Raw genomic sequence first — 14,020 nt, 5'->3', positions numbered from 1 at the left:
CGTACATTTCCATATCCTGTGTAATCTTACTCTATGTGGTAAGAGAATGTTTCCTCTCTGCTCTGCTATGAAGTTCTCTCCCTCATTCTTTTCATTCTACCAAACCACTGGTACACTATACTGCTGCTGACACATCCTGAAGCTCTCTTCCTCCTATTTTCCTTTCCTCCTTTCCCATCCCCTGCTTCTCTGCTTCTCTCATCAGCTAAGGGTGATTCTTCTCAAAAGTGTCACAGCAATTGACAATACCTCAGCTCGAATAAGTTACATATGTGCTAAATCAAAAGAAGACTGTTCCCATGTTAACCCTTCCCAGCTTCTCTGCAAAATGTCTGCTCTCTAACATTGAGGCAAACCTACGAGAGTGCAGATGCAGGGTATGAGCTGACCACAAGTATGCTTGTCTGTTTTCTGCGAGCTCCTGACGGCCGGGTCCATACATATCCCACAAAGCGACGTATGTTTTATCCGCTCAGCCTTTAACCACCACACAGTCCACATAAACACAATGCAGATGTCAGAGGAGCAGGGGTGTGTTTTAGCAGGCGTTTGCAGGTGTGGGAATTCCCTCACCATTTTATACCAGTAGTTCCTCATTACTGCCTCACCCTCGAGCGGTTGCCAGCACTGCTTGTCTGTGTATTGCATGGTACGCTGCACTACTGATCTGAGACTAGTTTTAAGGTGTGTGTGTGTGAGCATAAAAACTATTTATGCATAGTCAATCACAGATGCACAGAAAACATATTCAGTAACCCCAGAAACATTCCATCTATAGGGTAAATATAATGTAAATAAGGTGTGCACTGCAAGGCTCCATCACCGAAACGCTGCTAGTCTAGATCACATGACTTGCTTTTAAATAATACATAAAAAGAGAGGGAGAAGTTTTCTCTTGCAGAAGTGCTATACAGAAACAGCATATAGTATTTTTGCATTAATAATTCATAAAAGAACTATCCTCTGGAGTGTAAGCCAATGTGTCAGACGTATAGCTGTGCAGTGGTCAGAATGCACTGGAGCGCAGAATAATCCCCAGGCTGACTGGTTTCCCCATAGATACTCAACATCCCTGTAGAAGTATACATATGGTTAGTAAATGTATGTTTGCAGACATATCAGTATATTTACTCCTTACTACTTACTATATACACTGATATTGAAACAGAGAGTGGGTTTCTGGTATAAACGTGTACACACTAAGAGGCATGAGTATAGATGTTTAGCAACGCAGTTAACATTGGAAGTAATATTCACTATACATTTATACAGTGGATATTACACACAGAGACTCTAAATGAGCAGCTTGTTTCATTAAAGGAGCTGCTGACTACACTGAGCAGGAGAGAAAGCAGCTGACAGACACTGGAGTGCAATTATAGATGCCCTTACTATCAGCCTGATATGATAGTATTCTGTTGGTTATGTGCTAATGTTATCCAGAAGCTTCAATAACCTTCCCTTCCCTCATATTCTGATGCTAAAGACTGCATAAATTAACTTGACAAGCAGATGCATTTGAGATGTGAGATGTTTTAAAGGGCTGGTCCATTTTTTATAGCCAGTTAGCTACAGCCATTAACATTATTTGCAACTTATTAGTTGTTTGCAAGTAGCATTAAGTGAACACGCTGTAAACATTAGCAGTACACTAGCATATACTACTATAAAAAAAATGGGTTCAGAAATACTTTCTAAAAAGATATTTGAATTGAAATTCTGAAAGAAATTGAAACCGATCAAAAGTGCCTGTAAATAAATGTTGCAAAACATATCAGAAAAAAATCTAATCTATTCATCAAATAATTAAAAAAACAACTTTTACATCACATGTACAAATTATACTTAAAAATAAATTAAAATAGAAAACAGCTATTTCAAATTATAATAATATTTTACAATGATACATTTTTAATTTTATGTATGTTCAAATGCAACCTTGAGTTAAAAGAAATATTATATATATATATATATATATATATATATATAGCGTTCATGCAAATTTAATGCTAATCTCATCACCAACAGTTTAAACATCTTCTGATGACGTCGAGCCATTAACTGGCTTAACGTTTTGCTGACTGACAATAGACATGCTTCATTTGTAGCCTAATCCTTATGTTTTTTTTTTTTTTACCTAACATAGAAAAGGATTACTCTAATTATGAGGGCTTTTAGTTTTTTGCCTGTAATGAGATTTAATTTGGCTTTTCTCGCTCACTATGCTTTTGCTTATCCCCCTTTTCTTCTCTTTGTTCTATAAGAGCTATGTAGGAGTGGGGTGGGTCTCACCCAGGGGGGCGTCAGCAGCACTGGATTCTGTGAATAATAATTAGTCCTGAATAAAATTCCTGAAGTGCTTGATTATCTTTCTTAATTACTGCCATTCCCATTCGAAGTGTAAACCTAAAGTCAAGCATCAGTAATTTGCCCATAACCCCCTGATAACCATGTTGAGATGGTAAATTTAATTTCTTCACCAATGCAAAAACCTGGATTTAATAGCAGCATAATAATTCAAAACATGCCTCCAATTTTGAATTTATTATTTTTTAAGCACGGACAGTGCTTGAATACTAAAATACATACTTTACAATCTTTGGGCGAAACATCCATGAAGCTCTTTGGAGAAGAGCCTAATCAATGAAGCTTCAAACAGCACAGTGAGGCAAGCTATTCTCGATGTACTAATTGACAGTGTTGAGCAACAAACAAAGAGAAGAGAGTCGGAAGGTGTCACAAGACTGAGTAAATGAAAATTGGAGGGCAAAAAAAGGAGCATGCTAAATTGGATGAGGCATTTCAGCACACTTAGGGCTGACAAAGTCCATGTTGAGAGCTGTTTTTTCAAGCTCAATTTAGCATTAGACTGTAGCCATACTTCTCTGTGAGAGTGGCCATGAGCTTCAGATGACTGACAGCTGAGGCAGATGGAAGCAGGAGAAATGTGTGTGAAAAAAACACGTTTTAGTCAGTTTAGGCTGGTCAGTCAGATTGCACACATAAATGTTACATGGTTTTCTCTTCTGATTTATGCTGTACTGGCCATTTATAGCTATACTTTAGAAAAGTATTTATTTACTCAGTCTTGTGACACCTTCAGACTCCAGATTTTTGCTTTGGTGAAGAAATTCAATTTACCATCTCAACATGGTTGTCAGGAGGTTATGGGCTAATTACTGATGCTTTACTATAGGTTTACGCTTCGAATGGGAATGGCAGTAATTAAGAAAGATAATCAAGCACTTCAGGAATTTTATTGAGGACTAATTATTATTCAAAGAACCCACCCCATTCCTACATTACTCTTACAGAATAAAGATAAAAATATAGAATTCTTTATACAAATTAATACCAAAGGGTCAAAAGCAGGAGAAAAGATAAAGCATTCATAACCCCAGAGAACCCTACAGAGGACAGTAATAACTGTAAAGTGCTATATTGTGGAAAGCTCTTGACTCAGAATGAACGAGCGCTGCTGTTTGATCTCTCTGTAGACTCCTATGGTGAGACACCTAGATCAACCTTAATTCCTAGTGTAGGCTATGTCATATCCTACAGAATGACAGGAAATGGAATTTAAATAACTGCAATTCAAAGAAATATAATGCAGGTCTGTCTGTCTGTCTGTCTGTCTGTCTAATTATTCCCTGAATTCAAATGGACAAATGCAAAATCGCTTCTGCATTTCACCTCAGTGGCCACTAGCAGTGCAGTGTATGGAAATTGTGAAAAAATTCTAAAAATTCTGTGCAAAATTAAATCCTGAAGTGTCCCACAGCAGGACAAAACAATATTGATACAATCCATCATTACAATAAAAGTGTTTAAAGCTCCTGAAAGTTAAACTAAATTGATGTTTTAATATAATGTACTAAAATATTAAGTTTACTATTAATTATATATTTCTGTTATACATTCAACTAATTATATTATATATATATACATATATATATATAATAGTATAATATAATTAATTGAATGTATACCAGAAATATGACAGAAAGAGTTTACTACTATGCTACTGGAGAATATACACCTGAAGCTCACGTAGCACTGATCTTTTAGTGGAAAGACATGGTCCATTTAATTCAAATTTAGGAACTTAACTTGAATTAAAAAGGCATTCTCAGTTCAATTGTGAATGTCGCACAGCCTTGTGATGAACCCAGTAAGCACTTGAACTGGGTTGCCTGAAATCAATATCTACAGGAGGACAACATGTGGCACGTATTCAAGTGATGTAATTGACTGAAACCCCATAAAAAGTTCTATTCTATCCAATCAGTGCACAGACACACACCCACACAATCACGCACAAACCTCCTGATCATTTTTAGCTGTCCCAGTGTCTTTTATTACATCTATTTTCTTGCTATGCAAAGCACTATTTTCATCCACTCTCATTGAGAACAGCTGAGACTCTCCAGCGCAGTGATCCGTCTCACTTTCTCCTTCATGAATTAGAGATAAATCTCATTTTTCCTGGTCTAGTTTAATGCAGAACAGTGCAAGACCATCTCAAGAGACAGTATGTCATAGATTTGTATTTTGTCCTGAAGGCAAATAATAAAGGCACACCGAAATTTTCCGCCACAGAAACCCAAGAGAACTGTTCAAGAAAGAAAAAGGGTGTGAGATTATAAGAGCCATAAAGAAGTGTTTTGGCTGTTTAAATTCAGATGCTTTGTATTGATTTTGTATTGTTAAGCATCTTTCTGTAGCGTGTGCTGTTGATTGGTAACTACAGATCGGAGTAACTGTGGGAAAGCTAAACAACCACATCACTGGAATTCCAGCTCTACCTCCACATTCCACATCAGTGAGGTGGAGACACACACCTCACATACACACGCAGGTATTTTAGGCGTTAGATCTAAGTAATTATTATGTTCTGGTGTGGCCAAATAACTCAAACTATTGTGGCTTACCTGGTAAGAATACCAAATTAATCCTTAAAGGAAACTAAGGTTTTTAAGTATTTGTCACATAGCAGGGATGGACTGTGCCTAAGAACAGACTTATGTCAGTCTTACACACGCTATTGCCTGCTGTATTATGTAGTTCATATCTAGTCATTTTCACACTGTGTTGATGAATAAAAAGGCTAAAGCACAGCAGTGACTTATCCTGACTATAATTTTATTCATATATTTCTCATATATTCATTCCTGGGATGGCAAAGCTGAATTTTCAGCAGTCCTCAGTTTCACATGCTGATTTGGTGCTCAAGAAACATTTTTTATTATCTGCTTAATATGTTTAAACAGTGATACTTTTTAAGGATTCTTTTATTAATAGAACATCATTTATTTCAAATGGAAATCTTCTATGTAAAATATCAAATTCCTTTCTGTCCCTTTTGATCAATTTAGTGCATCCGTGCTGAATAAAAGTGTTAATTTCTTTGAAAATGTTCAGCATACATAATACTTACATGTCTCCATAGTATGCAAGAAGTTTTTAGGACTGGTAAATAAATGACTTGCAAATGAATGAAATGCATGGTTAAAGAATAACTGGAAATTCAATGTACAGGGTTGGACGTTGACTTTTGACTCTCCAATTTAATGCTTTGAGAAAACACAGTCTGTTCCTCTGTGCACACCTGAGCCTTTAAACCCTGGACATCTACAGTTCACACACACTGAAACAGAGCTAGATTTCCCACAGAGGCAATGTGTCGGGGGACAAACAAAACCAGATGTTCTCAAATATAAATAGATGGCATACAGTGACACAGGAATACAAATACTACATATTGTATAGCCTATGTGCTAAATTGAAAGAAAAATACTGCAAACACAGTCCACTGCAGGCAAACATTGGCTTGATGAGTTGATATTTCAGTAGGCCTGTCCTTTGACCCCTTCATTGATAGATATATCATAAAAGAGACAGAGGTCAGAAACTATTTACCTACAGACACTGACAAAGTGTTACACTGTGTAGTCACACATATACACGCTTGGGTTACAATCTGGGAAATAGCATATTACATAATACCTGGTGGCTGATTATTTACTCAATCACTATTGAATGGAAGGAAAGATGACATATTTTCCTCTTTAATAAGCCTCTGCAAATACAGACATACAGTAAAGTCCAGATTAAATATTTGTCCTGGCAGTGTGAAGCACTTATGAAGACTTACTTTAGGGACAAAGCTGAGCTTTAGTAGAGTAGTTTACCCTATTGACATTTCTTTTGATTTGATTTGGTCAATATTTACACATAAGTCTTATTTAAAAACAGAACAGATCATCAGACTAATCTATGAATATTATCCGCCCTCATATAACTGAAATTAACTACTCAATTTCAAGTAGTTAATGATTTCAAGTCATCAGAGATTCCAGTATTTCTCAGTTATGCTGTAAAGTACCTATCATGCTTTCAGAATGATTTAGCCACAATAAATAAATAAATCCATCTCTTTGAAACTATTGATACATTTTTCAGGATTCTCAGATGAATATAAAGTTAAAATAAACAGCACTTTACTGTCACTTCTGATTAATTTAATGCATTCTCGCTGAATTGAAGTATTCATTTCTTATAACAAAATATGTGTTTCTGTCTCTGTTTGTCCAGTTGTAGTTATCATGGGATCTAAGGTCAGGCCTGAGGATGTCTCCCACACTCAACTTCATATATTACTGAACAGTCCTGGTCTAATACACAGTGACATACCTGAGACTTCAAATCTCACAGGTGTTCTCCCCCTGCTTCATTCACCCTCCTGTACAACTCTCCACCCTTAATCCCTTAGACACACTCCATCAAAAAGACACATGTTGAGGTTGACAATCATGGCGAATCCTCTTTATAAACAGATAAACACCCACACATACTACGTATCTGTTTGAACATGCAATGAGCTAAAAGTGGGCCACCAATTATATTAACAGGGTCAATGCCATTTAAACAAGCGCGTCAGCCATTACTCTAGTGGAAAAACATTACAAACACCGTGCCTTGTTTGGATCATCCATGCTACATTAAGTGAACATCACATAGGCTAAATGAAAGATAAGCCCGTTAAAAAAATATACCGGGAAAATCGCATCCCTGTTCTCAGAGGCTGTTAGCAGACTTGATTGTGTCAGTGGTTATTTTGAGAACCATCAGGCTGCTTCACCCAATACAGCTTCTCTGGAGCAAGATGAGAATTTGTACCTCTGAACGCCATTCGTGTCTATATATATTTATACACTGACCTTATTGTTGAGGTCAGGAAAGCGGTCATGGTTGTGTGCTCTTCATAAGAAAACAGCTGAGGCAGATGAATGAAAATAAACGATTCAGGAAAGCTGGAAGCTCTTTTCGCTCACTTTCTTGCCTAACTTTTAGGGCTAGGTCAGGCTTAAGAAACCAAGCTGTCTACAGGGAAGTAGAGGCTGTCACAGTAATGGTTTTTCACGCTGGTGTAATGGATGCTGTGACTACATCAAAAGCACTGTGTCAAGAGGTACCATCTAATTTCAACCACTCCTATCATAGCCAGCACATAAAACAGCTAAATACAACCCCATAAACAAACACACACACACACACACACATGCCAAGAAGAGATCTTAATATATATAACTTTAATAACTTAATAAATAACTTTAATATGAAGTCAAAAAGAAAACACCCGGGTCAAGCACACCAATAGTTTCTCAAATACTAATGTACATTATACTGCACTGTTATTGGGGGATATTAAATACTTTCTGCATACACTCCAGCCTCGTGAGCTAACTTGTAATCGTCTTTTAATGGGTTTACTTTAATGGATTTATATTTCAGGTTTGAGGGAAACATCAACAGTAAACACAACAGCTCTAAACTGCTTCTATGAGAAACAATTACAGTGCATATGGGAATCGACTTTAGGAGAATTGGAAGCCATTTGTTCTAGCATGAGGGTTTCAGGCTCATAAACAAGCTTATAAACTCAATTACTGAGAGTTTTTCCACTACTTTCATGTTTTTGTTGTTGACAGTCCTTTAATATAAGCGTAGTAAAACAAGCGAGTAGGGGAGAGAGACGACAGCCAAATTCTTTGCCCATTTCTTGACCAAAAAGTTCCATTGTCTACTGTGAATAGTATTGCAATGTATGAAGCTCAGCTCAAATTGAAGTCACTTTCAAATCAAGCATATTTCTGTTGGTAAACGCAGTGAATTTACGTGACCAAATTGAACCCATTGCAAAAACCCTGAAGGTGTAGATTTCTGTTAAAATGACTGCATTTCACGTAAATGTGACAACACCTTAATTCAAACACCTCCTAAACACAGAACTTCCTTATAAGCGATTAGTCAACTTGTTCTTCGGACAACCTACTGAGTAGTAAATAAAAGGAAAAAAAACATATGGGAGTTTTTGACATTATGTCATGCTTTTACTGTTATCATTACTGTATGTGCAGCACATGTGCTACATGCTGCTGCTGCTGACACTGTTTTGTTGCTGATAGGCCTTATCACACCTTCAATTCACACCACAAGGGGCACAAATGGAAATGACAGTGTGCGAGAGAGAGAGAAAGAGAGAGAGAGAGAGAGAGAGAGAGAGAGAGAGAGAGAGAGAGAGAGAGAGAAAGAGAGAGAGCGTCTTACAGAAGGGACTGCCAAAGAGTGTGTCCAGGCAGAACTAGAGCTGAGCCAGCTAGACTGGACCATCTAGTGCAGAAAAGCAATGCAGCAAAACATACTCTAGTCTCCACTTCCCCTCATTAACTGCAAGCCTGTGTATCTGAATGTGCAGATATGCTCATTTTCCCTCAAGAAGCTCCTCTGGCTGCTGGATTACTCGTCACACTTAATTAAGCACTTGTCTTGCGATTAAACATCCTCATACCTCAGATGCCTTCAGGGGGGGAAAATGCACCTTTCAGTACCTTGCAGTACCTCATAATCAAGATTAGCAATCAAACTACCTTCATTACAGCAGGCGTCAGGCTGGTGGCTCAATGGAGGATCTTAGATCAAATAATTTTAAGTGGCCTCCGTCTGTACATCCATGTGGTATTCCCCACACCTCCTAATCCCCATATTAACTGTAATCTGTTGTTGAGCTGAGCCTGTATGCTGGAGGGACTGTTGCCAGCCAGCCTCCCTGGGTCTGAGCTATCACTGCCAAACCACAAATTTAATTAAACTAAATGGTTCACAACCTCACTCCAATCAATCTGATCTCTCTGTCCCACTGCAAGATGCTTTGGAGACAGAAAGAGACAGATATAGATAGTTGACAAACATAATGGGCCAACAGGGAGGGAAAAAGTCAAAGGCAAATCGACTCCAATGTTGCAGAAATGCACCTCTGGCTAAACATAAAGAAGGATAAAGTCATTACCATAGCTTTGACTAGCCAGATATGAGTTATAGTAGATAGCCTACCGAAAATACACAACATGAGTCTATCCATAGTACACCCAAACATCCTGTGTCAAGGTGATAAGCAAAAGTTTATTTTTCCCCAAGATTCAGCACACATTCACATATTATTCTGATGAGCGGTTCCTCTTGAGGGACTGGTTGTCTCTTCACTGCTATAAAATTGCACACCCACTAGTTTGGTTTAGGTGGAGAAAACAGCCAAATTAGACCTTTGCTGTTCCCTTTCACACACACACAAATATCAATCAATTAAACACAAGACGACAAGGCTAAAATGACACACGCTGCTTTCCCCCCTCTTTTTTTTTTTTTTTTTTTAAGAATTAACATTTGGTTCTAGCTAACAGTGATGAGAGACTTTGGTTGATTCTAAAAGATTCCAAGACAACCACAGCCTAGAAAAGCTTGTAAAAAGTGAAATTGGCAGTAAATTAAAATGACTTAAACAGCTAGAAAACTCAAATTAAATGTTTTCACTGTTGCAGTATTTATAAGACCCAATTTCAGTTATTGGAACTGTATTAATTATATTTTAAAGACACTTACTGAAAATGTAATGCAAAGTTGTTTGGTCTTACAAGCAACGACTGCATGCACATTTGATTTGATTTTCTTTGTGTGCGAGTTCATCGAGCGCAGCGTTAGTTCAGTCAGGCCAAGGAGGCATAGGCTGCGGCCAGCTGATGCGGTCAGCTGTCATTGCTCCAATCACTACCACTCTCCTATTAGACACGGACATATATACGTAGCACCACTGCTCGGTAAGCATGCTCAAACAGCTCGCAACCCTCCCTCCCTCCCCTTATAAGTATTAGCATATTACTGTGCACCTTATGGTTGTCGTCTTCTTTGTTTCAGATCACTAAGGCTTTCAAGGCTTAGCGGGCATGGACCTCACTGCTGAGAGACACTCATGTTCATAACCAGGATACAGGATAGACGTCCCACTGCCACATCTACATGATTTTCACTGTTTGCTTTAAAGACATTATTAAGATTCTTAATTGTCATGTATTTCCAAGCTGATGGTTCCCGGGGGTTAATGTTTAAAGCTATTGCATGTTCAATTATTTTGGGAGCAAGGAACCATACCGCCAAAGATAAATTGTGTTCAATAAACTCAAGTAAACTTGCCAAAGTGGTTCCTGTCTGAAATGTGTGCAGAACACTGCTGCACTAAAACTTAAGTGGGCGCAATTCAGTTTACCATTTTTTTTTTTTTTACTACATCTCTGAACATTTTTAAACATCACATTTAATGAATTACTTATGAGAAAAAAACACACCATCTTTTGAATTATACGTAAGAAATAAGTAGTCAAAATTTTTGTTTTGGGATGAACTATCCCTTTAATGTACCCCCAGGCACACAAACCCACAAACAAGCTACTGCTGAAAGTCATTAATATGATGACTGTGTCAGTCCGACTGCAGGACAAATGCAGTGGTGAGGACAACCACTTCTGTCTCAGCTGCCATGTGGATCATTCTCTTGCTCTCTCTCTCTTTCTCTCTAAATATAGCGGTCATCACCACTGCAGGAGGGCTGCATCAGCTCTACACTCTTTACCCAAGAAGGGGGCTTCACGCTCACATCACATGCTTGATCAGTCAGGAACTGAGGCGTAGAAGAGATGCTGAACTCAACAACATGCAGTTTGATGCTGCTGCATTCCCCGACAAACATACACTTATACACAACTCCTCTCTTGAGAACTGACTAATTTGCTGCAATCTCCCTGCAGTCATCATCTCACACATATATATTCTCCATTTCACTCTCTTCATTCATCGAAACTGTTCAGATGTAACTCATTGTTTAAAAGCCAAGAGGTTGATTAACTGTGTATGTTTCACATGAGCAGTTGCATAACATGATTAAGGATCTTCCTCGTCATGGACAAATGTGTGTGTTATCTGTTACATCACTTGAGTAAAAATGGGTGGAATTTAGCTTACATTGATACTTTTATCTACGAAAGAGGATGATACATCTGTTTTTTTTCAGGAAAAGGGGTTGATTTTAGAGATGACGAGATTAGATTAGATATATCCCACGTAAACACATATTTTTCATAATGTTATCACAGCTCGCGTGACTTATGTAATGCTGCTGAACCGTGTAGTATGCAGCGCTACAAACCGCCATGGGGCGATAACGTTGCCTTTGCTAATTTTCTTCTTTCAACTCCTCATAAATTTTACTCCGTGAATTATTGATTCACATCTTAAATTGTTCGCGTGCGTGATGCAAAACGGGACCACATTTGGCAAAGTAACGCACCTTTGCATACGTTAAAAAGGATCAGAGAACACGTTGCCAGAGCGAATCCTGCTTTATTATCCCTCGGTGCACCCCGGGTTTTGCTGTTTAACTAGAGCCCCCCATTACAATAACATACATGCCGCAGCGGCGCGCCATTCAAGCATCTCGCGCTGTCCAAAAGTGTCTGAGAAGCGTGCAAGTGGGAACACACAGTTCAGCGCGGAAAGAACAGACACTGTGAGCATTTCAATTTAATTTATGCAATGGTCATAATGTGAAAATACCGTTTTTTTTTCTACCAATTAATATTTTTTTGTAATTTAATGATTTAATGAGGCTATGCTAATTGAAATAGCATTGTCCATTTTTAATTTGCAAGCTCTACCAAATAATTGCATATCAAATACCAGCTTTGTATTTCTCAGTATGTCAACTTATGAAATCTACAATGTGATTATTAGTCAAGAAACATACACACGCAAGTTAAATAGCCTTTTACATGTAAAGCACAGAGGGAAATGGATTCAGAGCTGTATCCAGTATTCCCTAGCTAATAGCTTGCTTTGTTCCAAAACTCTAATCATTAGTTATTCATGAAATGTACCCAGTCATAGTGTGCTGGAGCAAATGTCACCTGACATCTCGTCTCAGATCACCAAGTAGGCTACCCATTCAATAAACGCATAAATCCACAATTTTGAGGGATGCTAACTTTGACACAACCTAAAAACTAGTAGGATAGATTAAATCTGTTCTAGTTTCTATGGAAACGTGTCAGACCGCGGCTGTGCTCTGTCTTTATTCCTGAATAACTTCATTCCTGATACCATGCAGGGGCATCTTGTGTTGTAGCGCTACTGAGGTTACTATTTATGAAACTATGGATATAAGATGTGTCCCTCTAGAAGTTTGCTTTAAATTAGTGGACTGTAATGTCCTCGGTTTTATCACTACTGCTTTAACAGAGATCTGTTGTACGTCTGAGAATGTTTGGACACAATGTCCATCAGCCTACTTCACATTCATTAGATGAGTTGATAAATGCTACCTGACGTTATTTTGAGTCGCATTATATATTTACAATACTAAGGAACCTAATAAGTTATTATTGTGTGGAGTTGCTCTATGTGCAGATTGTCATTAGTAATTGATTATTGGAGCCTTTGTGTAACGTGGATACTGATTCGGGGAGGGAAGCTCATAATAGACAAAATTATACATACACCAAGTATTTGGATTTTCACTCATTTGGTAGGCATTCAGATTAAATTGATCTAAGATCACTCACAATAGTAATCAATATCGTGTTAGTACAACGGGGTTAGCTCTCAATCCGGATTATTTGATTAAATCACACAGAATAAGACCGTCCTTAACCCGCTCAATGAAACTCAGCAAGTGTGCGGCGAGATAGGCAAATGATCACTTGACTTATGTTAATGTTTAAATTGTGATTTTCACGATCAGTGCTTTTAAACTGAAAGATCTCTGTAAGTGAAACATTAAACAATACAAATGATGACTAGCGCGATTTTCGCTCTCCTTGCCCAGATAGTAAAACGAACGTCTATAGGCTACGCCAAGAACATACTTGTCTTACCTGCTACGGTGTATCTGTCCATGTAATTGAGCACATTTCCAAAGCTCAGAATCACGGCTGCAACGAAAGGAGACCGGCATCGGAGTAATGCGGCACGGAATTTCTGCCCAGGTGTGCAGGGATGCAGGTCTGGACTGGATTCAAGAGTCGGACTCATGCTTCCAGACAGCGTGTGCACCTCATCCGACCTGCTGCACCCCTCGATTTCACATCCATCGCTCTCCACACACATCTTCTGGCACGTCAGATCCAGCGCAAGCGACTGAACGATGTCTGACCGGAGACAGGACGGTTTGGAATGAAAAGTGTTGCACCTCTGAGCGAAAAAGAAAAACTACGTGTTAATCACAAAGAATATAAATCATTGATTTGGTTATTGCTCGCTGAGCTCGGTTCATGTCTGTACAGTGACAGGATTGAGCACTCGGGAAGCGCTTTTCTCTCACTCTGAAGTGTGTTGTATGAGGGAGGCGTGGTTGCGCGTAAAGCCCCGCCCACCAACTCAGTTTGCACACGCTGCTCATGTCAAACATGGGAATGTCGCTTCACCAACATTTAGCAGTGACACAGCGCACCCAGGGCACCTCGTACGAAGTTGCTTTGTCTCTTTTGGTTTCACTTTTTTTCCGACGTAAAAGATTGACCGAGTGAAATGACGTGCAGTATCCTCTTTTCAATAAAGCTGTAAATGAAAAGAAAACGCGCGAGCCGTGGGGAAACATTATGCTTGGAAGCAGTTCATGGTCATATTTTGTAGACTC

The 14,020-nt window shown here is 38.5% G+C and overlaps 1 protein-coding gene across 1 annotated transcript in view; it reads right to left on the bottom strand.

The window, feature by feature from the left end:
• Positions 1-13,749, bottom strand: part of LOC132139689 (sphingosine-1-phosphate transporter SPNS2-like) — a 70,854-nt gene extending 57,105 nt beyond the window's left edge. The window contains exon 1 of the mRNA XM_059548236.1: positions 13,260-13,749. Coding sequence (XP_059404219.1) covers positions 13,260-13,491 — 232 coding nt within the window. The 5' untranslated portion in view covers positions 13,492-13,749. The remainder of the gene's footprint in view (positions 1-13,259) is intronic.
• Between the last annotated feature and the right edge of the window lie 271 nt (positions 13,750-14,020).

This window comes from Carassius carassius, chromosome 4 (genome assembly GCF_963082965.1).
Source record: "Carassius carassius chromosome 4, fCarCar2.1, whole genome shotgun sequence".
NCBI lineage: Eukaryota > Metazoa > Chordata > Actinopteri > Cypriniformes > Cyprinidae > Carassius > Carassius carassius.
The sequence above is the reverse complement of the archived record's forward strand: the minus strand, read 5'-3'. Positions and strand labels throughout refer to the sequence as shown.